This window comes from Pelodiscus sinensis, chromosome 18 (assembly GCF_049634645.1).
Source record: "Pelodiscus sinensis isolate JC-2024 chromosome 18, ASM4963464v1, whole genome shotgun sequence".
Classification (NCBI taxonomy): Eukaryota; Metazoa; Chordata; order Testudines; family Trionychidae; genus Pelodiscus; species Pelodiscus sinensis.
Genome location: NC_134728.1, coordinates 3657326 through 3683263, shown reverse-complemented (window position 1 = coordinate 3683263; position 25938 = coordinate 3657326). Strand labels below are relative to the sequence as shown.

The following is a 25938-nucleotide window of genomic DNA, read 5'->3' as shown; positions in this document are numbered from 1 at the left end:
GTCAGGGAGCAAGCCTGACTTGTTCCATACCCACATCCCATTTCCTTGCAGCAGATGGTCTGCCTCCCAGCCAGAGCCTGCCTGGGGCACCTCCCCTCCCCTCCCCTCTGACTGCCTGCCCCAGGCCACCACCGAAACCCTCTGTACCAGGTCACAACTCCCTCCCAGACTCTGCACCACCACCTCCCCCAGGCCAGAATCCTCTCCTGCACCCATACCCCCTCCCTGCCCCAGACCACCACTCGAACCCTCTGCACCCCCTTCACCCAGGTCACACCTGCTCCCCCGACCTTGCATCTCCTCCTAGAGCCCCTCCCTCAAGCCAGAAGTCTCTCCTGCACCCTTAGCCCTCCTGGACTGTACACCCCAAACCCAGATCACAACCCCTTTCTGTACCCAAACTCCCCCCCAGACCCTACACCTCTTGCACTCCCTTCTGCACCCGTCCCAGACCACACCCCCCCTCCAGAGAAGTGCGGCCCTTGACCACTTGCCAAAATCTTGGAGTGGCCCCCAGTTGAAAATTATTGCTCCCCCCTGCCCTAGCCTCTGTCAGAGGCTGGGAATGGATGGAATTGCTGGATGATTCTGTTCTATTCCCTCTGGGGCACCTGGCATTGGCCCCTGTTGGCAGACAGGACACTGGGCTAGATGGACCTTTGGTCTGACCGATCTGATGAGTTTGCTATTCTGCAAGCTGCTGGAGCAGCAGCCACAGCCTCAGGGCACCCATCCAGGAAGGTACGTCTGCGCCGAACTTCAAGCACCAGAGCAGTGGCCAGATCCCATGTTCCATGCCCCACTGGTGAGCAATGGGGATGGGTCATTGCACACCCAACCCCCAGTAGCCCCACTGCGCTGCCCTACGACCAAGCAGCCCTTACTGCAGCTGGGCCCCCCAGCTGTGCACAAAAGGCAGACAGGAACCGTCTGAAAAACACAACTCTTTTATTTCTCTTCCGTCTCGGGCAAACCTCGCTTCCACGGGCACAGGATGCCGGGCACAAGCGAGACCGGAGCGGCGCACACGGGCGACACAGAGCACCTGCCCAAATTCCACTTGCCCAATCCTGCAGGAACAGGGAGCGAGCCCCCAGACGCATCCCTCCCCCCCGCTCCTGGCAGGAAGAGCCTCTGTCCCGCGTCTCAGTGCAAGTTCCTGGGCTGGTTTTGGACATTCTTGCCCAGCTAACGCCACGGCCGGCTCCACTCCTGCTGTATTTTTTTTTTTTTTTAAAGTTTACAAACACTTTCATGTGTCCATTTTCCTTCTGAAGGCACGTTGGAATGTTTGGCTCCGTTGCTTTCCCCTTGCCCAGCCTGGATCCCCAAAGGCCTGGCTTCTTCTTCGGCTGTCTGCATCCAGCCGGCAACCTGCGCAGATGGCATGCCTTCCTCCTTCCCCTCCCAAGCCCAGGCTAGTGCACGTCCCCCGCTCTGGTCTGGACATGAGCAAGGGCTATGATCCCCTGGAGTCTCCCCGGAGGAAGGATCGCAGGCTCTGTCTACAGCGACTCTGGTTCTTGGCTTTTAACTCCAGCCCCAGCTCGAATGAGGACCAGGCTCCTACAAAGTGCATGATTGTGCCTTCTCCTTTGCGACTGGGGCGCTGTGGGGCCTGGCCCCTTTGGAAGGCAGGGCTGGCTCTGCTAATGCACAGGCACGGGTGCATTGTGCCACGGCAGAACAGCAGTGTGGTAGGGTACTGGGCCTAGTTTGCAAGGCAGAGGCTCAGTACCAGACAGCAGCAAGGACTAGAGAAAGGGCTGGCAAGCCAGTTCCTGTCCAGGACCTCAGACTCCTAGTGGAACTGGCGAGGGCCAGAAATCCAAGCAGAAGGACCCCCTCCCAACCCTAAAAGCATCAGTACCTATAGACATCCCTCACGCACAGACCCGCTCGAGACCTGCAAGATCAGAGCAACGTCTAATATCACAGAGCCCCAGGGGAAAAAACATTCATTGGCCGATGGCCAGCAGGTTGACAGGTCAGAGCTCTGAGGAGGCGGGAGGGGCTGGCTCTACAGGAACAGGCGAGTGTTCAGAGTGCGGCTTGGACGAAGCACGGCTTTGGTTCACCCAGATGGCGGTTGCGTAGTCCCTGGGTATCTGGCTTGAAGCGTCACAGAACGCGTCCCCCGCTTTGTGAGAATGCACACACGCTGCAACCCCACGGACCTTCCCCCACTGCACACAGCCAGAGGCTACAGCCAGGGAGAGAGCCAAATGCAGGCCCAGCTAATTAGCAGAACACCCAACAGCCGCCCACATGGGTTTCTGTTGGTGGTGCACTGCTGCACATGCCTACGTGCACAGAACAAAATTTATTCCACACGTGGATCCAAAAATTAGAGGGAACCCGGAGGCAGCAGCACAGCTAGACTTGGTTAAAGGTCCCTGCCGGACAGGGGGCTAGTGGCCAACTTCTGGGGTGAGGCTGGCACTGCCAGCCAAAGCCATGAAGATGCAGCAGCCTCACTCACTTGCATTTGCCACTGCCAGGCGGGTCGTCTTGCCTCAAACTCTGGGCTCAGCCTGACGCAGGCCTCAGGCTCAGGCCTACAGCCACCTGGCCCCGGGGCTGAAAAGCCACCCAGCTACAGGGCTCAGCCCAATCCCCGTTACACCCACAGCCCTGCCAGCAGGGCCCCGTCCCCTCGCTACCTCCAGTGGCTGCACTGAAGGAGCAGGGGAAACCACGGGCAGAAACCTCCCCACAGCAAGCCCACAGGATTCCCCACAGGGCAGGGAAGAGGCAAACACAGGAGCACAGGGAGCAATGGGGCCAGTCCCATGCTCAACACATCAGCTGTAGGCGAGGAGGTTTCTGCCACTGCCCCTGAAATACCATTTCCAGTGGCCGGCATTGGCCCCCGTTGGACCTTTAAAAGACGCCACCCGAGATGGAGTTTGCTGCTTCTGCGCCCCGGCCAGCCTCCGGGATGTCGGATTGTTGAGACCCACCACGCACCCCACCAGAACCAGCCCGAACCCCCAACAGGCTCCTCCCCTTCCAAGAAACCCCCTTGCATTGCAGAACTGGGCGCCCCGCCGGCTTCCACTGGTGGCTACAGCAAAGCTGCGGCCACAGGAACCGAGTCCCAGGCCGGAGGCCCAGGGAATGTGCCGGGAGGCTGAGTGCAAAAGGGGCAAGGAAAAGTCTTGGGGCCAGCAGCACCAACTCCCCTGCCCAGGCAGCCCCTCCCCGGAGGATCTCTCTCTCCTTGGCCCCTGGCTGCCAGAACCGCTGCCTCCTCTCCCCCACTCGCTGGGGAAATCAGTGCAAATTTGCTTTCTTGGCACAAGGGCAGCTGTGTGCTGGGGCCCTTGGTCAGCCCGGGATGCCCAGTGTGCCCATAGAATTAGCACATCACTCCTCCACCGGCCCCCCTCCCTGCTCGGTAATGGTGGAGCCAGGGGCGAATACAGACCCGGGGAGCTGGAAGGAAAAAGGCTTGAGGAAGATGGCCCAGAAGGAGGCTCCGCCCCCTAGACGCGTACTGGGAGCTGCCCCCACTCGCCACGTGGGGCACCCTGTACCACCTTGTTGGGCACTGGGGCTGGCCAAGGAGAGGCCTGGCCAGAGGGGCCAGATCAGGGCAAGGTCTGACCCTGCTTTATTCTCTGGAAGGGCGGGAGGTTCCCAAGATCCTGCCCAAGGGTCGTTCTGCCCGATCCACCTGCAGTGGGCAACCAGCGGGACCTGGGGTTTGCAGCCCAACACGTCGCCCCTGAAGGCCCAGGGCTAGGTAACCCCCCCCCCCCCAAGCTGCCAGGCCTTTCCAGCTCGCCTAACCGGGAGGGGGCGCAGTGCCCAGCCAGAACAAGAGCATCTCTCTGCAGCCTCTAGGCTCCAGCCAACACATGGGGCACAGGACTAGCTCCAGAACCAGCTGCATCAACTGTTCCCCCCCCATCCAGCTTTAAAGTAGGGATTTTAGCGAGCGGTCAACTGGAGTAGCCAGTTCTCCCCAGCACTGGTCTCCATGATGCTGCCTGACCCCCATCCCTGCTGCCTCTATCAGAGGCGGAGGGGCGGGATCGGGGAGGCTGCGGCGAAGCACTCACCGTGGGCAGAGGCTGCTCTGGCGGCAGCCCCCATTCACGGTGGACCGGGCTGGCCGCCATGAACAGGGGCTGCTGGACTCAGCGTGAGCCAGGACCCAGCAGTCCCGGCTCGCCCTGGTCCGGGACACTGCACCTTTGCATTTTTAAATGTGGTAAGAGCTGCAGCACGGGTGGCTGCCAGGGTAGGCGCAGCCCCGGCTCGAGCCGGCTCCTGGAGCTTCCCCCACGGCGGCTCCGCAAAGCGGCCCTTCTCGACTAATCGTGTAGCGGATACAAACTGCATCGACTACACGATCAGCCAGATCACTGCAATTTAACACCCTGACTTCAAAGTGCTTCCCAACGACTCCAGTTTAGAGCTAATGGGGCATTCAGCCCCTCCCCCCCCCAGGGCAGGCCCCCCTCAGCCGCACGGAGCCAGCGCCCCCTCTCCACAAGGTCTGAGTTAGGACACCAAGATGGAGCCCAGCCTGAAAAGAACCCAGGACAGCAAAAGCCAGGAGAGGCAGCCGCCAGTGGGGGAGAGCTGCAGACGGCTCTGGCCGTCCTGGAGAATTCTTCAGAGGCAGTGAAAGACTGTGGCAATTCTGAACTCGGCGGTCCTGGGCTTTGCCTTCCCCTCCGCCTGCCGCACAGCAGAGCTGGCGAAACTTCCAACCACGTTTTCAGCCACCGGAAAATCCCACTGAACCTTCCGAGAATCATTGGAATGCTGTAAAAAACTCTCCGGGGTTTTTTAGTTTGTTTTGTTGGACTTAAAAATAAACCCAAACCCTATTTGATTACAGAGGCGGGTGTAGAGTCAGAGTAGGAATGCCCAAAGCTCACTCCCCTCCCAACCTAGTAACCCTCCACCCACAAACCCCACAGAAAAGCAGGAATCATTGGCCTCGCTACCCGCGCCCGCTACCCACACGCCAGTTTTCTTCCTGTTTCTAGGCCCAATCACAGCCAGATTTCTGGCCGGGGAGTGGGGGAGGGTGGGGAAGGTTGTGTTTTGTTTCAAAACACCCAAACAGGGCGCGTTTGGGTGGGCGATTGCTACACCCGAAATCCACGCAGGATGGAAACCGGAACAGAGTCAAGCTTTGGGTCACTGCTTGGCCACCCATGGGACTAACACTCCCGAGTTACAGCCCTGGCCGCCCCACGGCCTTTCCGGTGCGGGAACTCCCCCCGCGAGCAGTCCCACGGACCGGACCGACGGTTCCCTTTCGCACGCCGGCCGGCCACACCTCCTACAAGGCTCCAAACACCCCACAGCCAGCTGTGACTTAAGTCTCCTGCTGTGGCTGGCAGGGTAGCCAGCACCCGCCTCCTTTCCTGCAGGGTGCCCCATATCCTGCTCCCAGTGCCCCGGTTAACTGTCCACGGCCAGGCAGCAAGTCAGTAGCTGAGGCCCGACAACCTAGCTCAGTGTCCCCACCAGGGTTACGAAAGGCCCGTTCCCAGCCCTACGCTAGGCCAACCCCCCCACTTCTCTGGAACCAAGAGCCTCGGGGAAACAGGTGGAACGTGGAAGCCCCGCCCCCCACCACATACATGTGGGAGATCAGAGGCAAGCTCATAAGGAGCCGGCGTGGCACGTGGCCCCGTGAACCAGCCCTCACCACGGGCCAGCTGGAAACACCCGTGAAGGGAACGTTTCAGGTTTCCAGGGCCAGAGCAAGCGGGAGCAGCCCCGCTACAAGCAGCAATGTTACCACAGAGGAGAGGAGCATTAAAGGAGACTAGACCCTGCCCCACCAGCGCCTAGAAACCCTCCAGGTCACGCTCTGGGCTGGCGTGCGAAGCCGGGCGCCCATGCAAAGTGGGGCGTGCGTTAGGCAGTTAACAAAATAGCAGCAACATGAGAAAGTGACCCAAGTCCCAGCCTGGGAACCAGGAAGTTCACCCTCGTTCTCTCCCTGACTCCTGCGGCGTGCGCCCACTGCCTCAGTTTCCCCCATCTGGATTATTTTGCTGGGAGGAGTCACCAAGGCCGCAGACGGCTGAGTCACTCCATTATTCCCGTGGGGCGCGGCCGTGATTTCTGAGAGCCGCCTATGGACCAGGGCAACACAAACTCCTCCCCACCCACGTCACCCTCCACACACACCACAACCCAGCCCCTCAGCCTGCCCAGTGCTGGGACATGCCTTCAGCCAATTCACTGGTCCAGTCCACACTGGCCACGGCTCTCCCAGAACCAGATGCTGGTCGATGGACACAAAAGGCAGGTTTCCTACAAGCCCCCACCGCAGGGACAGAGGGTCTATGCCAGTGGCCCCCAGCTATGGCCTAAGCACCTGATTCTTGCACACTGTGCGTGACAAAGCAACAGCAGATCGTGGGAAGGTGTTTGCACCTTCCCTTTTCTGGCTCCCTTGGCCCCGGCAGTCCTGGTCTCTCCGTCACCCTCCAGGACAGCCCCTCTTGCCGCTGAACCCTAAAACCTACCGAGGTCCCCATCAGGCCACTGGGAGAGAGGGGGGAAAGGAGCCTCCCCCTCGCCTCTCCAACTCTTGCTTTCTCCACGAGTCTCTGCGGCAAGAGACACGGGGTTCGTCTACACAGGGACACAGATAGACTCTGAACCAGATTGACTACACCGAATTAAATCCCTGTTTGGATGCTGTTGCTCGGAATGAAAAGCGGCCTTACTTTGGTTTAGCTTAATCCACTGGGGTAGGAAAGAGAACCAAGGCTGCTCTAATTCTGAACGAGGGCGTTCACACGGAGGCTGAAGCGGATTAGTTAAACATTCACAGTTAACGAATCGGGATCACGTTTCCTGGGTGGGCCCCTCTGGAAAGCCCTTCAGTTCCTCTTTACACTGGGAAGTAGCAGAAACTGGACTACAGGGCAGCTTGTTTGTTCCCACCCATCCCCCCTCCCTCCCCGATATCTCAGATTGTGCAGGGATAGGGTCTCGCCTTGGCTAGCCCACTCCCGCAATGAGCGGGCACTTCCCTTGTATTCTCCCCTGGCCGGAGCAACCCACAGCTTTGGCCAGACAACCCCCCGGAGCAGCGTCTCGCAAAGCCCTGCTGCCCTGGAGAAGATCCACGCACCACTCCACAGATCCACCTGACTAAGAACCTCTCTGGGCCCCAGCTGCTGCTCTAGCTCAGGGCTGGGTGCAGACAGGGCAATTCCTTTCCCGCAGGGAATCCCCTTGCAGGGCCAGAGAGAGGGCACCCGCTCTCTGAGCCCAAACAAGCCCCCCCCCCACCCTTCAGAGCCCACTCCTGTGATGCTGCAAACCAACCCCCCCCCCCGCCCCCTAATCTGCCAGACCTGCCTCCGCAGGGGGAATTTTCTAAAGGGAGGTTGCAGCAGGTGCGGAGACTTTGAAACCACCCGTCACCCCAGGGGACACCCACTTTGTCCCCTGTCCCAGCGGGGCAGGTTTGGCTCAACACCAGGCTAGAACCAACCCCCAGCTTGGCACAAACTCTGCAGCGCCACGCGGGGGGAAGGGGAGGAGGGGAAGGGCAGCCTCCAGCCATCGGAGCCCTGAGCAGAAAGGGGCAACGTCCCTTCGCGTCGCTCTGTTTCGAGACTGGGAGAGACTCGGCGTTTCGGCAGGGCCTCCAGGCCCCCATTTCTACAGCGGGGCAGCCAGGGCAGGGACTTGGGGGGAGGGCAAGCTGGGGGGGAGGAGGGAGCAAACATGTTTTTTAACATTGCACAAAGTTCCTGCATTTAATCCATCAGGTATTCGCCCACAGCCTCACACCAAGGGCTAGTGATGACGATCCCCGGACAGGACGCAGGGAGGGGAGGGCAGATGGTGCATGGAGTGGAGGTGGAGAGGGGGGTGGATGAAATCAATAGGGGGAATCTGATCCCTGCCAAAGTGTGAAAAAGCCCCTTTTCCCCTGCCCCGGCCAGGTGAAATGAATTGTACCCAAGGGGAAACTGTCCAATTACTTATTGTTAAAATACCAGGAAGAGTCCATTGGGAGAAAGATTCAAAACCTAGAGCGGCGAGGGACCTAGAGGAGGGAAGTAAAATCCCATTTAATTGATTTACCAATTAAAACATTTAAATGTAAGCAGTTAAGGGGGGAGGCTGCTGTGGAGAGGCTGGATTGCCCCCAACGAATGGGGTGGTGGACGGGGGGCTGCTCCAACCCCTACTGGTTAACCGTAACAGGTAAGCCTCACCTGGTAAGCAATGAGGCTCACCGGTTAACTGGTTAACCTTTACCTTCTCTACCCGTCAGCTGCCTTCAGGGAGGCCTGGGTTTTCAGCACGGAGCACCTGCCCCTCTGAAAATCAGAGCCCAGGAAGGCAGCTCAGACTGGAAGCCCAAAAACGGAGGCAAAGCAGGAGAAAGAGCGAGCCGAAAGCAGGCTTCCCGAACGCCTTGCCCTGGCGGCGGGCACTCAGCCAGTGCCAGTCACAAGCCAAGCGCCGGCCGCACCGGGCTCTGCTACACGTCTCTGCTGGTGCAGAAGTTTACGGCCAGAGTGGTCATTTGGGCGGGTGGATTCGTTATACATTCAGAAGAGGGAGCAGCTCCCATTCAAATCCACCCTAATCAGGCCTCTCGGTGCACAGACAATTGGTTTTGTTTACAAACGAACCAACAACAACAACAACATACAGAGAGTCAGGCTACAAAAACTGAGGGGGGGGGGGGGGAGAGAACCCCCCCAATCTTTCAAACTACGGCTTTGTAAGCACACATGCGCACGCACACCACACGGGCGCACACACACACTGTCTTTGCATCCAGCATGGATTTTTTTGCGATTCTCTGACATTAACAATCAAGACTGCAGGGCCAAGGAAAACATGTGCAAAGGGAAAACTACATTTCCCAGCAACCACTGCTGCTTGCCTATCAACAGGGTGGCCAAAGGAAGTGGGGCAGTGGTGATGGGAGAAAGGATTCTGGGAAATGTAGTCCCTACAAAAACAACTTCGAGATGAGCTTTTGGAAAACAAGGAGATGGGGGGGTTTCTCCATCTCTCTCTCTCTCTCTCTCGCCCTGGGAGGGAATATTTAAAATACAACCTTTAATATATTTTATTAAAAAAAACACACACACAAAGAAAAGAATAAAGAAAACTCTTTGTGCAGTTTGGCTTAGTGCAAATGGGCGCGTTGTCACAGGCACTTCCGGGTGCTCTCGTTGCCACGGGAGCAGGTTTTTTTTTTTTCCTTTATAAAAACGTTAAAAAAAAAAATTTAAAACCTCGTCCTGGGCGGACAGGAGTCCCCCATCTTCTCCCTCCGCACCCGGGGAGCTGAGCTCCGCATGCGGGTAGCACCGGGACAGATAGTGAGCCACATTTCCCATGCAGAAAAAGATGGGCTGAGAGACGCTGCTTTTCCCAGGCACAGCTTATTCTTAGGCACTGTTACTCCTACTCCCCCTTTCCTCCCTACCCCGCGTCCATCCTGGACACGGCGCTCAAAGACCCAACCACACGAGCGGCTTCAAACGGCTGGGGCATCTGGCTGAGTCTGCCCCTCCGCATCGAGACTGCCCCGCAGGGGCGGGGGGGGGGGGAGAGGACAAACCGCACCAAACCCCCCTTACCCCAGAAACACGGGGTGTTTTAGGTCCACCAGAGTCAGGACTCAGATCAGATGTGGCACTTTAAAACCAAAGAGATTTAAAAAAAAAAAAAAAGGAAGGTAGAAAATTGCTGCTCGGAACCTCGTCACATCCCAGCGGGCTGGGTCCTTTCCTCGGTCGAAAGTCCATGTCGGTGGTGGGCGAGATTCCAAAGCCAAACCCAACAGGGAAGGGAGCTCTCTCGGCCCCCTGTGCGTGCACAGTCCCAGATCTGCTCCCTTCCTCCCCAAAGGCAGGATACCGATCTGGCCGTGGATGGTGGCCGGATCCCTGCGCAGACATCTCTGGCTCTGCCAGATCCCCCACAGCAGCCAGTCGGGTGGGAGGAAGGGGAGGGGGAACGTAGTGAAGGAAGAGAAAATAGCTTATTTCCAAAGAAGAGTGGTAAGGAAAGCTCCGTGCGTACGCGTGTGTAAGTGTAAAGCTTCCAAGAGGCAAGAGCACAACGCTGGCAGGAAGGAGGCAGGCTAAGGCGCTGCAAAAAACCACGCACAGCGCCAGACGAACGGCTCTCAGGGGCCCGGTCCTAGGGGACGTAAGATGACGTCGGCAGCCGTGTCGCTCCGACTGGGGGTGGGGGGAGGGGATAAGTTTTTCCTTTTCAAGGACAGCCCCTTCCTTTCACCCCTCCGCCCCACGCCTGCCATCGCCGCCCTACGATTCCTCAGAGCGATGGCGGGCCAGGGGTTCCTTTTTCCTGAGTCCGGGGCAGTTTCCCCGCTTGCCACAGCCGGGGGAGGGGGGTTGGGGCTCGAAGGCACCTGAAGTGCAAAACGTGCAAGAAGAAAGCGCTGACGCTGACTTTCCGGCGCGCGGAGGTTTCTGGAGCCGGAGGAGCCTGGGGGCTCGGGCAGCGGGGTCAGGCACGGGGAGATGGGGAGGGGGACGGGGGCGTTCAGTCGACGAACCTCTGACAAGCTTTCTTCCACCGGCAGGCCGTGCACCACATGTCCCGGTTCTCCATCCCGTACACCTTGCGGCACTTCTTGGCCTCTCCACGGGACTTCCTGGGGGAGACGTGCAAACGGAACCGTCAGCGCGGAGCTCGGCCTCGGAGAAGGGAGCGTGAGCGGCACTCTCAGCGCTCCCGGGGGGCGGCTGCAGCCCCGGGCGACGGAGCCGAGCCCTCTGGCCAGGAGCAGCGTCAGCAGGCTCCTGGAGGCCCGACGGCAGGGGCGGGGGGAACCTTTTTCGGGCGGGGGCCACACATGTGAGAAGGAAAAACGAAAGAAGCCCCTAACTGACAGCCCCGACTGAGAAGCAGAAAGACTCTCCCCACATTCCCCTCACGCACCAGAGCCTAGGCGGGCCCAGGCTACTAGATTGTGCGCTCCAGGCCCGTGGGAGGCTGAAGCGCCAGTGTGGGCTCCCCAATGCTGGGGGGGGGAGGAGCCCTGAGCCTCGGGGGCCAGATCCAGGCCCACCCCAGCCCTACGGACAGGGCTGAACGTGCAGCGTTAGCGCGAGCCCACTGGCTCGTACCACGGGAAGCTGCCGTGTCTCTCGTGCGGCAGGCAAAGGGGCGACACCGGGCTTCGGAAGGCGGCCTCCGCTCAGTGCAGCAAGACGACGCTGCCTTGCCAAGCCCCTGGCTCGTCTCCACCTGCTCCGCCTCCCTAAGGGCCTGCCCCTACGCCATGCGCGGCACAAGCCGCATCCTAGCCTGGCGCCCCAGTCCCCTGAACTGCCAACCCCCCCCACCCCGGAACTGGGCCCCTGGCAGCACACAGCAAAACTCGAGACACGGGTCTGTGGGCCAGGGCCCCCAGGGACTCCCCTCTCCCCCTGACTCCTGAACGGTGCAGAATGGCGAGACCAGGCAGCTGCTGGAGCCAGGGCGAGATCTGGCTCCCAGGGCAGGCCCAGGTGGCCTTTTCTCTCCAGCTCTCTTTGGGGCACAGATGGGATTAAAAGCTCCCACAACTGAAGGGTCCGGCTGCCCCGGAGTCCGGCTCCTTCCCAAGCTGGCAGCGTGGCTGGAGGGGGCGGTTTGGGCGTACGCGTCAGGGACTGCTTCTCCCTACACCCACAGGTCCCAGCCCCACGAGCCGCCAGTCCCGGTGGTCCTGCAGGGACTGCCCCCACTCACCTGGTGCCGGTGGCTGGCTTTGGCACGGCAGAGGGCACCGCCGCAGTGGGCGTCTTGACGACGGGCAGGTGAGGGAGCTGCGGCCGCTTCTCTCCCATGCCAACGGGGCGGAGCGCTGTCGGGCAGCCCTGGGGAGGACACAGCCCACTGTGAGAACCTCTCGGCCCGGCCAGCACACGCCGAGCAACATCAGACCGGTGGCAGCCCCACAGACCTGCCCCCCTTGGGGTCTGCCCCCTCCAGACACCAGCCATCACAAGGGCAGGGAGCCATCTTTGGCCCAGTCCCCACGCCAAGACCCAGGAGGCAGGCATCGGAACACATCCTGTGCCCTTCCGCCCGGCTGGGCCATCGAGGCCTCACAAGGCTGACCGCAGGGACTGCGTTTCATCCTACGGCTCACGCACAGCTTCCTCAGTGCCGCAGGCCTCGCAAGCCACGTGCGTCCCGCCCGGCGAAGAACAGAACGGGCAAGCCAGAGCCACAAAAGCATTAAAGCCTGGGGCAAGGGTGGGGAACCTGGCTCGGTCTCAAGGTCAGGGGGGTGGAGAAAAAGATAGTTTCCCGTCTCCTGATGAGGTGAAAATCACCACCTCCGTGTCCGTGGCCTCGTGGTTAGAGCAGGGTCCTGGATCTGCCACAGTGCGAGCGTGTACGACTCACGTCACCGCTGGGCCTCAGTTTCCCCGGTATGTAAAAGGGGAAGGACACCTGACTGCAAACGGGGCTCAGGGGGCTTGGTGCACAGGTGTGTGAAGAATTCTGCATCCCCGGGCAGGAGGCACCGGGCAAGCCAAACATGAGAACTGATGTGCTAGGAAAATAAGGACCTTTTCCATAGGGTCCCATGGCACGGCCCCAATCTCTCCATTTCTCATGCCCCGTGAGAGCCCGGCGGCAGCTGCCATGCCGGAGCCCGGCCCCACTGGCAGAAGGCAGCACTCTGGAGTGCCTGCTCTAGAACACGGCCGTTCTAGATCAAACAGGTTCCGATTTCGGGCAAACACCGCCCGGTTTTGAGCCAAAAATACCCTGCCCAGACCCACAGGACTCGTTCTGCAAACCCCTCTGGTTCCCGGCGTGCCAGGTCGGGCGCCAGGCTGCATGGTACACCCTCTCCTGCTGCATCTCAGCTGGATCCTACGTGGCTCCGCGCCTCCTGCTTTCCCCTCTCCTGACGGACTCGGAGCAGAGCCCATTGCGGGTGGCACCTCTGGCCCGGGGCCTCCGGTGTGCAAGGCGGAGACAGGCACGGCCTTCCCAAATCAGCCTGGCCCAGCGCCCGCCTGCCCGGTGCTGGAGAAGCTGGGCCAGGCCACACGGCGCGGCACGCCCTCCTCCCTTCCCTGGTACTCCAGGGCTGGAGAGGCCGGGTTGGGCCATGCACCCTCCTCTGGGGCTAGCGCATGCCTGTCCACTCCCCTTCTCACGGTTGGAAGGGGGGAGCACACGTGCGGCATGCTGCCCCGCCTCCTGAGGGGGTGGGGCTGGAGAATTGCTCCCCCCAGCTGCCCATGCCAGGGACCCACAGATGGGACGGGACGGGGGCAGGGGAATGGGCTGTGCTGTTCCCGCCCCGCCCCACGGAGGTAACCGTACAGACCATTGTCGGACTCCGGCTGCCTCTCTCCTGCCAGCCAACACCGGGAGGTGGGGGGGGGGGGCCTATCTGGTTACTCACCGGGGACCCTTTAAAAACAACCGGGGACTGTGGCGCAGGCGGCGGCGGCGGCTGCCAGGAGATGCTGAAGCCCATCCCGCCCGGCAGGGTTTTCGAAGCAGCCGAGATGCTGACGGGAGCCATCGCCTGAAAGCCACAAACGGAACCAGGAGAGGGTGAGACACGCCTGGGCCTGCGGCTGGGGGGCGGCCAGGAGGAGCCGGGGAGGTGGGTCTGTGGCAGCCACGCCCGGTGCGGGGCCCAGCTCTGGCTCACGCGGCTCTATGTCCACCTCGCCCAGAGCGCTGGGCAGCCCGACCGACAGGGCAGGGCCAAAGGCACCTGGGAACAAGCCCCGGCCTGGCCTGCACCTGCCCAGCCAGCAGGCAAGCTCCGCCTAGCCGGGCCGGGCCCCGCTCTCCAGCGGCGTGTGGGGGCGGGGGGGATTTGGGTGGGGAGGCAGTCAGGAGAGATGCACAGAGGGAGTCCAAGTCCAGCACGGTTTGGGCATCAACCCACTCTCAGACCCTTCCTGCCCCCGGACGCGTCAGCTCCCATGGGCTGGCTGCACTAACGCAGGGGCTCCTCACTCCTTCCCGTGTCCTGGCTCCCAAGGCTCAGGCCACACGCTGGAAAGAAAGGACTAACCCCCCCCCTCCCCCAAACCCACACAGAGTGGGCAAGGAGGGACTCGCCCAGCTGTGGAGCCGTTTCTGCCCCGATCCAAGAGGTGCCACAGTCCTCGGTCACTTCTACCCTGCAACTGCAGCTCTCGTCTCCTGTCCTCCCTGACACTTCCCCCACCTCCAGCCAGCCTCGAGCTGGACTTTGACGTGACCTGTGCCACGGCGCCCCCTCAGCGCAGCCAGATCAGACAGCTCAGCTCCAACGCCTGGCTCCCCCATACAAACCCCAGGTGAACACGCTTCTGGGAGTACTGCCTGTCAAGCGAGCCAAGCTCAAGAGGCCTTTGTCTCACTAGGCAACCCTGCCTCCTGCAGCAGGGAGTTCCACAAGCTCGCGACAGCACTCTGCATCACACAGGCACTTCCTTCCCAACATGGGGACGCTGTGGGGGACCACATTCCAAAGGCATCTCCTACACCACCACCACGGCCTGCTTCCACAAGCACCCTCTGGGAGCCGTGTGTGAAAAAGCCGGCTGTACGGTCTGAGGCAGGAGAGATGCACCTTGTTCTAGGGACCCTCGGTAGGGCCAATGTGGGAAACCTCTGTGGATTTGCTAGGGACTGAGCCCAGCTCTGAGATCCAGGAGACCACATGTCCCAGCCACGGGTGAAAGGAGGAAAAAAAAAAATCTTACCGACGCAGGAACCGACTCCAGACCCTGGAAGGGGCGGAGCCTCGGGCACAAGGGGCGGGGCCTGGAGCAAACCTCCCCAAACCAGCCCATCACCCCTGCATTTAACAGGCCTGGGGCTCCAGCTGCTGCCGCAGTGGCCGAGAACCCTGGGCCCTTGTAAGTCGCCAGGTCCCAAGTCGGATACCCCTTCTGCGTCCCCCTTCCCCCACGGCAGCCCTGCCAGTAGGGTCTTTAGAGCGTTGCCACGGCAGCGCTTTAACGTTGCTGCTCTTTTGGCCCCCATCAGCAGCCCCGCGCTGGCCGGTACCGGCGGCCACGTCTCACCCACTTCCACCTCTGCTCCCAGCATGCCTCACCCCGCCCTTCCCCCACCAGCGCAGTCCACGCGGCCCACCTGGTAGGCGTGGTCGGTGTGGACGTGGCACAAGCTGGTTGGAGCTGAATGACTGAGAGGAGACTCCACCGAATCCTCGGGCTTGACCAGCACCGGCGGGGTCTGCTGCACCTCCAGGACAGGGAAGGCCGGGGGCACCGACGAGGTGGGCGAGACGGGAGTCAGGCTGGACAGCCCGTCCGTCAGGGAGTCCACGTTGACGTCCAGCTCCGTGTAGTAGAAGTCCTCCTCGCCATCGCTCTGATCCAGGTCGGCTTTCCGGCTGCACAGGGAAAGCCAGGCCAGGTGTTGGGAGGCATTTCCAGCTCCGACCCAGCCCTGGGGGCAAGGCCATGGGTCTGGCCTGCCTCCTGCGAGCAACCCAACCTACCCGTGGGAGGCCAGCGGGAGAAGGTAGCTCGGGACTGGGAGGGGGTGGCTCAGGGATCTTGGGTTGATTAAGGGCAGGGATGGTGCTGATGGATTCCAAGACAGGAGGCTGCGGCATGAGGCTTTCTGAAGGGTAGGAGTGGGAGACGAGGAAGGGAGAAGTAACCCGGAAGCCACCAACTACAGAGGCAAGAGATGGGGAGACTGGGGGAGGAACTTGGGGGGAGCCCGCCCTGCCCACAGGATGCGATTTCTTCCTGCCCAGCCCTCCTCCTCCAGCGCAGGCTGCCGGGTACCACCGGGCCCCTGGGCGCCTACCCGAGATGGACGGTCCGGATGTGCTTCTGCATCCCGGAGGAGCTGCTCAGAACCTTGCCGCAGCTTTTCCACAAGCACTTGAACATCACCTTGGTGGAGTTCTTGGGGGAGAGAGAGAGAGAGAATGAGGCCCATATCCCCCACTCCGGCCCCAGGCAACCCGCTCCCTGCGGCCCAGATCCTACCCGGGAAAGCGCCGAAGCCCACAGGCTGGCCTGGCGGGGAGGGAGTATGGCCCAGTGGTTGAAGCAGGGAGCATCCCCCGTCCCTCTGGCTGGAGCAAGCCCCGGAACCGCTCCCCCAGTGTCACAGGGGCGCACAGTTACGCTCTCCTCTTCGGGGGGAGTGTGGGGCACGAGCCCGTCTGCCCAGCAGCGGGGGTGCCCAGGGGAAAGGGGCTGGGCAGGGCTGCATTTGTGATGAACAAAATGCTGCGGCTCATGGCATTTCTCTTACCTTCAGAGCTGAGGCAGCAAGGCCCAGTGGGGCCCGGGCTCGGGCACCGCCAGGGCCCAGCGGGGCCAGGACTCTGCCCTGGCACGCATTAAGCTCTGATGCTAGGACAGGGACTGCAGGCCGTTCGGCAGTGGGGAGAGCCCAGCTTGCTACAGGGATGCAGGGATGCAACGCGCTGTGGCTTCCGGTGGACTCCCACGTGCCACGCCGGGCCCGGGACTCTGACGTTCTATTACAGGCTGGGCTGGGGAGTTGGCGCCAACAGCCCCTCGCTGGGACTATAACCCAGCCCACCCGGGGAGCGTCCCTTAGCCTGCCACCTGCTCCGCACGGCCGTCGGGTCAGCCCTTCAGGCCCAGCCCAGCGCCCCGCTCTCCCCACCCGGCCGGGAGGGCGTGTGGACAGGTACGGGGGGGAGGGGCTGACTGTTTTGGGGGTGGGGTGAGGAACGAGCCTTTTCTTCCTGTCTGGGGACAGGCCCCTGCCAGTGGGTCCGCAGGACGGAGGAGCAGACCCCCGGCTAGGAGAGCGCTTGTGTGGGCACATTCAGGGGAGCAGGGCGGGGTCCCCCTAGAGAGCGGAGAGGGAGCGCCACCCAGTCCTGCTCCATCCTCAGCTCCGCGCCAGTCCTGTCCCCAGCCTCGCCCACTCACGCTGCCCGTGCCCGCCTGGCTCCCGGCACAGCCCCGGGGTGGGGTGCAGAAGGCGCAATGGAAAAGTCTGGGGACCACTGCTCTACTGGATCCTGGGGAGACTCGCCCCCCCGCTACGCTGACTTGGACCGGCCCAGCAGACGGCGCCACCCCGGGCAGCTCCCGCCGGCCTCACCTTCCTCTTCCGGGGAATGGGATCGCCGAAGAGGAAGTGGGTGGCTTCAGTCTCCTCGACGCCGTCGTCCAGCGGGGGGGCCGGCAGGAAGCTCTTGGCCACGTCGGTGGCGAGGGGCGGCGAGGGGGTCGAAGGGGTGGAGCGGTCGCTCGGCGGGTCCCAGCTCCAGTCTCCGCTGTGGTTGCTGCTGCTGCTGTAGCTGGAGGACATGGCGGGACCCTCCTTCCAGGCCTCGCAGCCGGGCTCTGCTGCGGGGGGGGAAGGGGTTTCAGTCGCCCACCGCTGGCAGGGGCGGGGGCAGGACACGCCGACGTCCGCCTCCCAGGCAGCAAGCGCCGTGCCCGCCTGGAGCTTTCCTGTGCCAGCGGGGCAGGTTTCTCCACCGGCCCAGCCCCCTGCAGCAGAGGCACGTCCGTGTGTCTGCTTGCCCATGTGGGGTGCGTTTGGTTTTTTAAACACTGGAGGAGAACCTCAAACCCGTGGCTGTGTACGGTAGGGGGAGATCCCAGAGGCCTGGCTCGGATCCCAGCGTGCCGACAGGCGAACCGACAGGCATACGGGCTGTGCCTCGGTCCATCTCAGAGGCCAATATGGGTATTCCCATTGAACCGATGGGGAAACTGAGGCAGGAGGGCGGGCAGCCACTTGCTCGGGGTCACCTAAGAGGGTCAGGGGCTGAGACAGGAATAGAACCCAGGTCTCCTGAGCACGCTGCTCCAGCCCTGCTGCGTCCCATTATTAAGCCGAGGGCTTCAGCCAGTCTCTACCGGAGGGGGAGGAGGAGGAGAGAGACGACTTGCCCATCTGCTGCAGTGGGGTTCTTACACCTGCCTCTGAAGCATCTGTCCCGGAGAACAGCCGGGCTGGACTGACCTCCAGGCCGACCCGGTCTTGTGCTCCTATGGGGGGGGGGCTGGATTCTGCTCCTGGCTCGGAAGGACTCAGCCAGCGTTTACAGCAGCGTAACCGAGAGCAGGGGGCGACCCCCCCCCCCCAGGTCTGTCTCGGGGCTCAGAACCCACCGTACCTGGGCTGAGGGTGCCCGGCGGGTTGCCGAGCACGAGCGGGCTGGTGGACAGGCTGGTGAGGACAGCGGCTGCCATGACCTCGTCTATCCCCGCCTTGCCCGACAGCTTCCTGAAAGAGGCGGGAAAGGGAGAGCGCGGCGGTGAGACAGCCGACAGCCACGCGCCACCGGGGCAGACAGACCAACGCTCAGCCCACCAAGACACCTGCTGGGAGAACCCCCGAGGGCAGACACCTGCCTGCAGGCCCTGCCCCCGGGCCAGTCCCCCGGCCACCCAGCATGGGCACCCCTCTCCTGTCACTGCTGGAGCAGGGGCGCCCGACACCCCGTTTGATTCCTGCCCCCAATCCAGGCTTGGGGGCTTCCCCGGGCCACAACAAGATTGCGACACGTCCACTCTGCATCCGGTCTTTTCGGGCCACCGCTGGGTCGTGTCATACCCAGAAGAGCCACCTTGGGCGGGTGCCCTCCCCAGCCCCCTTTCCAACACCCCTCCCTCCTGCGGAGGGCCAGGCTCTTCCCCCGCCACCTGGGCTACCCCAAGCCTTGTGCTCCCAGCACCGCATCCGCCCTGGCCATCGCAAGCTGCCTTGAAACCGGACCCAGGCGGCAAAACCCAAACTCAAGCCCTAGCCCGTCGCGCTCTGCCCATGGTACAGACAGGGGCACCCACCAAACCCACAGCCAGGAGGGAGACCGGCCGCCAGGGGAGAGGAACCAGGAGCATCCCCCAGCCTGGAAGGACCGTCCACGAGCCACCCCCAAACAAGAGGGGCGGGACGGGAGCCCTGAGTCAATAGGCAGCTGCGGCCATCGGGCATCGCGTCTCCGCACACGCTGCCCCTCCAGCTCCCACGCCGAGCGTTACGCCGAACACGCCCGGAAAGCAGCTCCCCAGCCTGACGTGAGCGCGGCAGGGAGAGGACAAGGGGTGACTGCTCCCCCGCCGCAGGAGAGGTCTAGTGCGTCTCAGGCCAGGGATGGGACCCGCTGCCACCTGGCTTGTGTCTCCAGCCCCTCACGCCCAGGCCAGAAGCGGCGGAGATGTCCTGGAGCACAAAGGGGCCCGCAGAGACCACCTTGCAGAGCAGCCCCCCAAGGGCCCAGGACGGGGGAACCAAAGCTCTCGAGTAGCCAGTGGGCCTGGCCACACAGCGCTTTCCTGGAGCGCCGGCTGGTGGAAGGAAAGGACGATACGTGAACCTCGATGGGGGGCGGGGAGGGGATCGCATGCAGAGATCCCTGCGTGACACCCCCTGCTCCCCTTGGCCCCAGCCTGCCCACTCCCTCAGTCCCTTTCACAGCCAGCTTGATTCCCTCTCACCCAACTCCACCCGCTCCACGTGACCCACTGGGCCCAGCCAGGCTGCCGGAGGGGCGCCTCGGGCTGCCAAGTGCTTTGTCCGGGTCAATGTCTAAGCGAGAAAACCGGGGTGGGGGCTGGATGTGCCGAACGAACAGAGGGGGGAGAAAGTGTCTGTCGGCAGGGGAGGGCTTTTGGCCCCTCGTGCTAACGGAGGGTAGGGAGCAGCACCTCGGGAGAGGCTCTAAGGGAAAAGTTGCTCTCACACTGGGCTCACTTAAAATACCTGGTTCTGTACAAGGCTATGCTCTGCCAGCCAATGAATTCTCCCCCCCACCCCCCTTTGGCAGGCAGCCATCCTCCTCCCAGCTCTAGATGAGGAAACGAAGGCACAGAGGGGATAAGTGACTTGCCCAAGGAGACACAATGAGCCAGTGGCAGAGCCACAAGGAGTCCCGGGTCACACTCCTCCAGGGCCAGGCTGGAGCGCAGAGGCAGCCTTGGTGAGGCTGTAGGCCTAGAACCGCTGGGGCTTTGTGACAAGGCGAGGTGCTCTGAGCGAGACGGGAGGGCCTGTTGTGGAGCCCCGGTGGCAAGGGTAGGGAGGTGGGGGGCACGTCTGGACTGGAGCGGAGCGCAAGCCAGCACGACCAGGCCTCACGGGGCTTGAGCCGGCTCCCTGCGCCGGGCGCTGCCCACAGGAATCGCAGCCCCTTCCCGGCAGGGAGATGGCCAGGCCCACTCTGAGCAAGTGGGGATCCACCCCACAGGGTCACGTCCTTCCCGGCTCCAAGCGTGGCCCAAGCTGCCCTTCGGTCCAGCCCAAAGTTTGCACTGCAAGTCCCCCCTCAGGACCGCCATCTTGCTAGGGCCTCTCTCCCTCAAACATGGCAAGTGGGGGTATTCAGTGAGGGAGGGGAAATATGGAGGGGGGTTAGGCCACCCAGGGAGGAGCAGCTGGAGAGATGACAGGGGGTAAAGAAGGAAGGAGCAGGGGTTTGACAATCCATAGGGCCCCGGGGGGGTGGGGGGTCACTGAAGGGGAGGGCAGATGGGGAAGGGGGGTGCAGGGCTGGGTACATTTCGAGTGGGGAACCCTGGGGAGCAGCACAGGGTATTTGGGGGGGGGGGGGGCGGGCGGCGGCGAGAGTTTGAAGACGTGGAACAGCTAAACTGGGATCTGGACCCAGGTGTTAACACTGGCAGAGCCCACCTGCAGGTAAGAAATAAAGCGACATTTTTAACGGGGTCACATGAAAGAAGAAACCTCCCGAAATAAAGTGAGCAGCCAACCACCCCCTCCCAAGCGCTTTCTGCTGCCGGTGGCGCCTCCTGCTGGCCAGCTCCTGCCGTTCAGCAGCCCCGGCGGCCACCCTTCCGCTGGGACACGGCTCAGCCTGCTGCACCTCCAGACTGTCCCAGAGACGAGTCAGCTGGTGGGGTTTGCTGGCCGGACCCCCGGCCACCATCTGCGCTCTGGCCCCCCACGCGCAGCCTCGAACTCCCGTGTCACCTGCTGCCTGCCTGCCCCACGGGCAGAGATGCTGGTGGCGCCTTCCCGCCCTCGAGGAGCGTGCCGAGACCACGCGGTCTCGCTTCTCCCTGCCTGGCCGACAGTGTCTCCCCAACTCCCCCCAGGCCCTTGCTCCCCTCCCATGCCCCTTTGCCGTTAGGGTGAAAGCCACATAAAAACCCTCTAACGTCCCGCCCTCTCCCTCCCCGCATCTCCCACCGCCGTCTCCCAGTAATGAGCGTCCTGCAAACCCGCTCCGCCAGCTGGAAGAAGCCACACGGGTGTGGGAATCTCTTGGGGAGCTCCTGTGGCAAACTCTGCGGGCCCCTCGCTCACCTCCCCCCCCTCCAGACGAATCCCAGCCAGGACTCGCATGTGGCACTGATCCCTAGGCCTGGCCTGGGGCCTCCCCACACCTCGGGGAGCAGCCGTGACGACTGCCTTTGGTACGCCCCATGCTGGAGGGCGGCTCACCGGGCACAGAGCCCTGGCTTCCACAGGTTCGGTTTCCTGCTCCCAAGGGCGAGCATTTCCTGAATGCCCTGGGGGCTGGAAAAAAAAAAAAAACTCAGCCGGGTTCTCATGCCCCCCTCCCTGTTGGCAGGAGGAAAGGCCGCGGCTTGCGCTCCGTCTCCCGCACAAGGCCGGCACCAGAGCAGCGTCCAAAGAGGGCGCTGAATGGGCATTTAGAGTCAGCGTGCAGACAGCAGGGCCCAGCTAAGCTGATGACCTGCACATCACAGGCCCTAAGCCCCCCCAGCCCGTTACCCCTGCCCTGAGCCCAATAACCAGGACGACACTGGAGAGTTAGAGCCCTCCGGAGACCGCTATCAGGGACTAGGGGCAGAGGTGGCCCAATGCCTCAGGGCCGGGAACGGATTTGGGGGAGGGGGGGGCGCTTGCCAAGATTATCTGGGAGCATCTCCGGGGGCTGCCTAGGAGACAAGGCCGCTGGTGTTGATGTTGGATCCCTGGGACCCTCCGCTAAGCTTTGCTCTCCTCTGCATTCGGATAGGACCGGCCTGGCTGGCCTCTCTGTTAACCTGTAGCACAGGTTAACAGGGCACGAGCTAGACAGCCCGGCATTCCCGTCTCCCCCTAGCCCTGCCCCGCTCCCCTATCCCGCCTCCAGCCGTCTCCCCCGCCTGCACCAAGAGAGACCAGACGGAGAGCACAAACCCCACTGAACCAGCAACGGTTCAACCCCAGAGCTGCTGCCCATCTCCAGGCTGTCCCCACTGATCTTAAGTTCCTGCACCTGCCCCTCCCCAACATACCCCGGCCGGAGAGCCAGAATTTGGGCGCTTGGCGGGACCCAGAAGGAGCTCAGAGGGGCACGGCCGAGTGCGGGACGGGGGATTCTGCCTGCCCCACGAAGGCAGAAAGCCGTGGGAAAGGAGAGGAATGAGAGTAGTCACCATTCCTTAGCCCCCCCCGCGCTGCACCCCCCTCCCCTCTTGCGCCAGCGACCGCCGGGAGTCTAAAGGCACACGAGCCTGGCGGTACAGAATGAATCATTCCCCCAGGGGAGGGAGGGGGTGGCGGCGATTGGATGGCGCGATGCCAGGCCGACCCATTGTGGCAGCAAAAACAGCAGAGAGAGCCGGGCAGCATCTCCTGATGCGCCGCTTGGAAATGGTTTCTTCCTGTCTTTAAATAAACCAGCAGGCAGGAGGGACGGGGGGGGGGGGGGGGGGGGGGGCGGCAAAGAGCCAGCCCGACCCATGAAAAGGGAAAGTCTTTGACGGAGCATCAGGCCCTGACAAGAAGTCCTTCGCCCAGGGGCCCAAATCTGCCTGGCTGGAGTCAGAGGGAAGCAAGTTTGCAAAGAATCTACCGCCCGGCCGTAGCTCTGGACTGCGGGGGGGGGGGGGGGGGGGGACACAGGACTTGGGCAGCCAGAGCCTCGAAGGTTGGGCTATTTTCTGTTCTCCCTGGTGAACACAGAGCTCCCCAGACGTCCTCGCAGCCGCAGCCCCGCCTAGGCACAGCGCAGGGCAGTGCAAACGCCCCCCTTCCCCCGACACGCAGCCTTCACAGAGCAGCCGAGCCTGCTGGAGGCACATGGCTTCCCCGCAGCCCTGCCCACGTGCCCGCCAGCCAAGCGGCACTGCTGCGCCCCCACGGTCACGTGCTGCCGCCCACTGGCCGCTCTGCCCTCAGCAGCAGGGCTGCAGAGAGAGGAGCGGGCTCCCCGGCAGCTCCTCCTGCCCGGGCTCCTGGGCCAGCAGCCCGGGGTCCCCCGCCTTGTCTCACTGCCCCTCGCAACAAAGCGCAGCAGGAGGGGGGTCTGTAGGGGCGCCGCGCCCAGGAGGCAGCTGCAGCGAGCCAGCAGACGGGGGCAGCGGGCTCACAGGAAAAGAGCTGAGAGAGAAAATACTTGGAGAGCAAACAGGCGAGGGACGGTCTCTGGCCCAAGCCAGGACTCTCCCGGGCAAGAACAGCCTTTGCAGCTCCTGGGTTAATATTTAGCCGGGTTGCTCAGGTTTCCCAATCCCCCAACGTTTGCCAGCGAGCTGCCAAGTGCACACAGAGTTTGCGGCTGCGTCCCTCCCCCAGCACCACGAGCGTCCCGCCCTCGAGTTTGTCATTGGCCTGGTGCTTCCCAGCCAGGAGCTGGGCACACCCCGCTGCCTGGACAGATGGCAGGGGCAGGCACGGGCCTCTCCGGCAGCAAGGAGAGCCAAGTGGACGTTTCACAGCAGGGGTGGGGAAACCTCGGGGCCGGATGCGGCCCCTGGCTTGCCGGGATCCGGTCCCCAAGGCTCAGGGCTCCCCCCAGCATTAGGGAGCATGCGCGGGGCTGGAGCACACAGTCTGCTAGCCTGGCCCCCCTAAGCTCTGGTGTGTGAGGGGAACGGGAGGAGGGGGTCTCAGGCGGGGGTCACGTCAGTGAGGGGTTTTTGTTTTGCTTCTCACTTGTGTGCAGCCCCTCACTGATTTTTCTGTGGGGCAGTGGCCCCTGACCCAAAAATGGGTCCCCACCCCCGCTTCACAGTACAGCTGCTGGCTGCAGGCTCATCCCCATCACCAAACCCCGAGTCCCAGCTCTGCTCAGTCTGTTGCTAGCCCCCTGCTAGGAGGCCGGGGGTTCCGGGAAGTCAATGCCGGAACAGCACAAAGGCCCAGCAGCTGACAACACCCTAGTGCTGCTTATATGGCCCCACAAGTTGTTCTTTCGGTTCTATCCAGGGGTTTTGTGCCCTGCCTATTCCCCTTGAACATAAGCAGGGCGCACCCTTGCTGCTCCCCTCACCTGCTGAATATACAAGAGCTAGCCTGCATCCATGCCCTGGGGTTACACCAAGAGTTACAACCCAACTCCCAGGATCACCGTAGCCCCCCATTCAGGCTACCTCATCAGTGGGCTTTCGCCTGTCCAAGGCATGGACCACGCTGGGGCAGGGAAGATTCTCTTCCACCCTCCCTAGTGCCACAAGCATCTTGTATTAGTTCTAGCCCTTTTCGCTCCACCCGCAGCAAGGAGGAGGGGAGAGACCTGGGAAGAGATTGACAGCTTGACTCCCGTTTCCAACGTCCCCACCTTCCCTGAGCAGATAGGCAAGTCGTTAAAAGGGGAGAAGCTGGCCGTGGTGGAACACGATTACGAGTTTAACCACAGAATTGTGCAAGGTCACCACACGGACTGGTGAGCAGTTGAACGGCAGTGCTGCTGGGAGGAAGGACGAGACTGCACCGTGGAGCTTGGTTACGCATCTTTGGCTAAACAGGACAAATCCCAGTCCGGCAATATCCGTGGTCTGGCGTGATTTGAGTCCATGTATCATAGGTGTGGCCAAGTTGCCTATGGTGCTATAAAGTTTTACAGCCACCAGCCCTGACTTTCGGGGTCTGTGCTATTGTTTAGCTCTAACTGACCCCTACATGTCTTCTCAGAAGCCAGGAAGCAGTGGAAGTGTTCATAATCCTGCTAGACAAGTCTGACCTTCTGTGGTTCAGCACTGGTCAGGTCCCAAGGATGCTGGACAAGAGAGGTCCAACCTGTATCTATAGGGTCTACTCCAAGATTCATCTAACCCAGTCCAAAAAAATCAACCACAGAATCAAATATATTAAATAGGGATCGATAAGTGCCAGTAGTTTGTTGGTAGGCATCTTAAGCTAAGCACCATGGGCCAAGTACAACCCATGTATTCACTCCTCCCACACCAAAGTACCCACACCCCAGCAAGAAAAAGTGCAGGTGTAGTGATTCAGTAGGAGGCACTCTTCAATTGTAGGTGGTATCGATCAACGACAGAAGGAGCTGTATTGCTGAAGGAACTCTCGGTCAGCTGCAACTTAAAAAGCCAAAATTCTGGTGATGCGTGGCCCTATAACACACAAAGGACGCCCCTCCACCCCATGGACTGGCACCAAGCCAGCCCTAGCAATGCCAGTCCCACCACAGCATCCTCCTTCACTCCCTGCCCTATACTGTTGCTTTGTGATGCTGGGTGCTGTTGAATGGTTATTGTGCTTCACACCAGAGATGGCTGCACTTCAGGGGTAGGCAAACACTTCCCTCCCCAGAAGGGCTCACAGTGCAAGGCACTCAGACCTTTCAGCATCCCCAACCCAGCCTCTTGCTCCTTCATATTCCCCCTCTCTCATGAGTCAGGGGTCTAGCCTAATTTACTTCTGACTAGGACTGTCTCGATCTGCGTAGTTTAGACATGGTCGTACATTGCTGTGGTCAATCTTCCAGGATTCATTTTAGCAGGTCTAGAATAGACCCACTAAATCAAGCTCAGAGAGTGACCCTGTAGGCACCGGTACTCCTACTTCTCACGTGGAGTAAGGGAAGCGGGGAAATGCAATTTAAGATGTCGACTCCAGCTATGTCATTTACATAGCTGGAGTTGTGCATCTGGAGGGATATTGAACTTCTGCTGCAATATGGACCAGGTCTGTAGGCAGATGGCTGAAGTTGTAAGATTAAAAAGGGCAGAGAGGGTCTTTTTTTTCCCCCCCCACCTACCAATTACAAAACCCTCCTTCTGCATGGAGATG

At 61.7% G+C, this 25938-nt stretch overlaps 1 protein-coding gene across 3 annotated transcripts in view; it reads right to left on the bottom strand.

The window, feature by feature from the left end:
- Positions 1–931: 931 nt before the first annotated feature.
- SLC2A4RG (SLC2A4 regulator) overlaps positions 932–25938 on the bottom strand; it is a 49598-nt gene continuing 24591 nt past the window's right edge. The window contains exons 3-9 of one of the 3 annotated variants that reach the window (XM_075900974.1): positions 18110–18219; positions 17083–17327; positions 15799–15899; positions 15112–15373; positions 13415–13540; positions 11734–11861; positions 932–10651 (exon numbers count right to left, since the gene is read on the bottom strand). In XM_075900974.1, the coding sequence (XP_075757089.1) occupies positions 10540–10651; positions 11734–11861; positions 13415–13540; positions 15112–15373; positions 15799–15899; positions 17083–17327; positions 18110–18219 (1084 nt within the window). In that variant the 3' untranslated portion in view covers positions 932–10539. Of the gene's footprint in view, positions 10652–11733; positions 11862–13414; positions 13541–15111; positions 15374–15798; positions 15900–17082; positions 17331–18109; positions 18220–25938 lie in introns of all 3 variants that reach the window. The other 2 variants (XM_075900973.1, XM_075900975.1) reach the window with 2 other exon arrangements.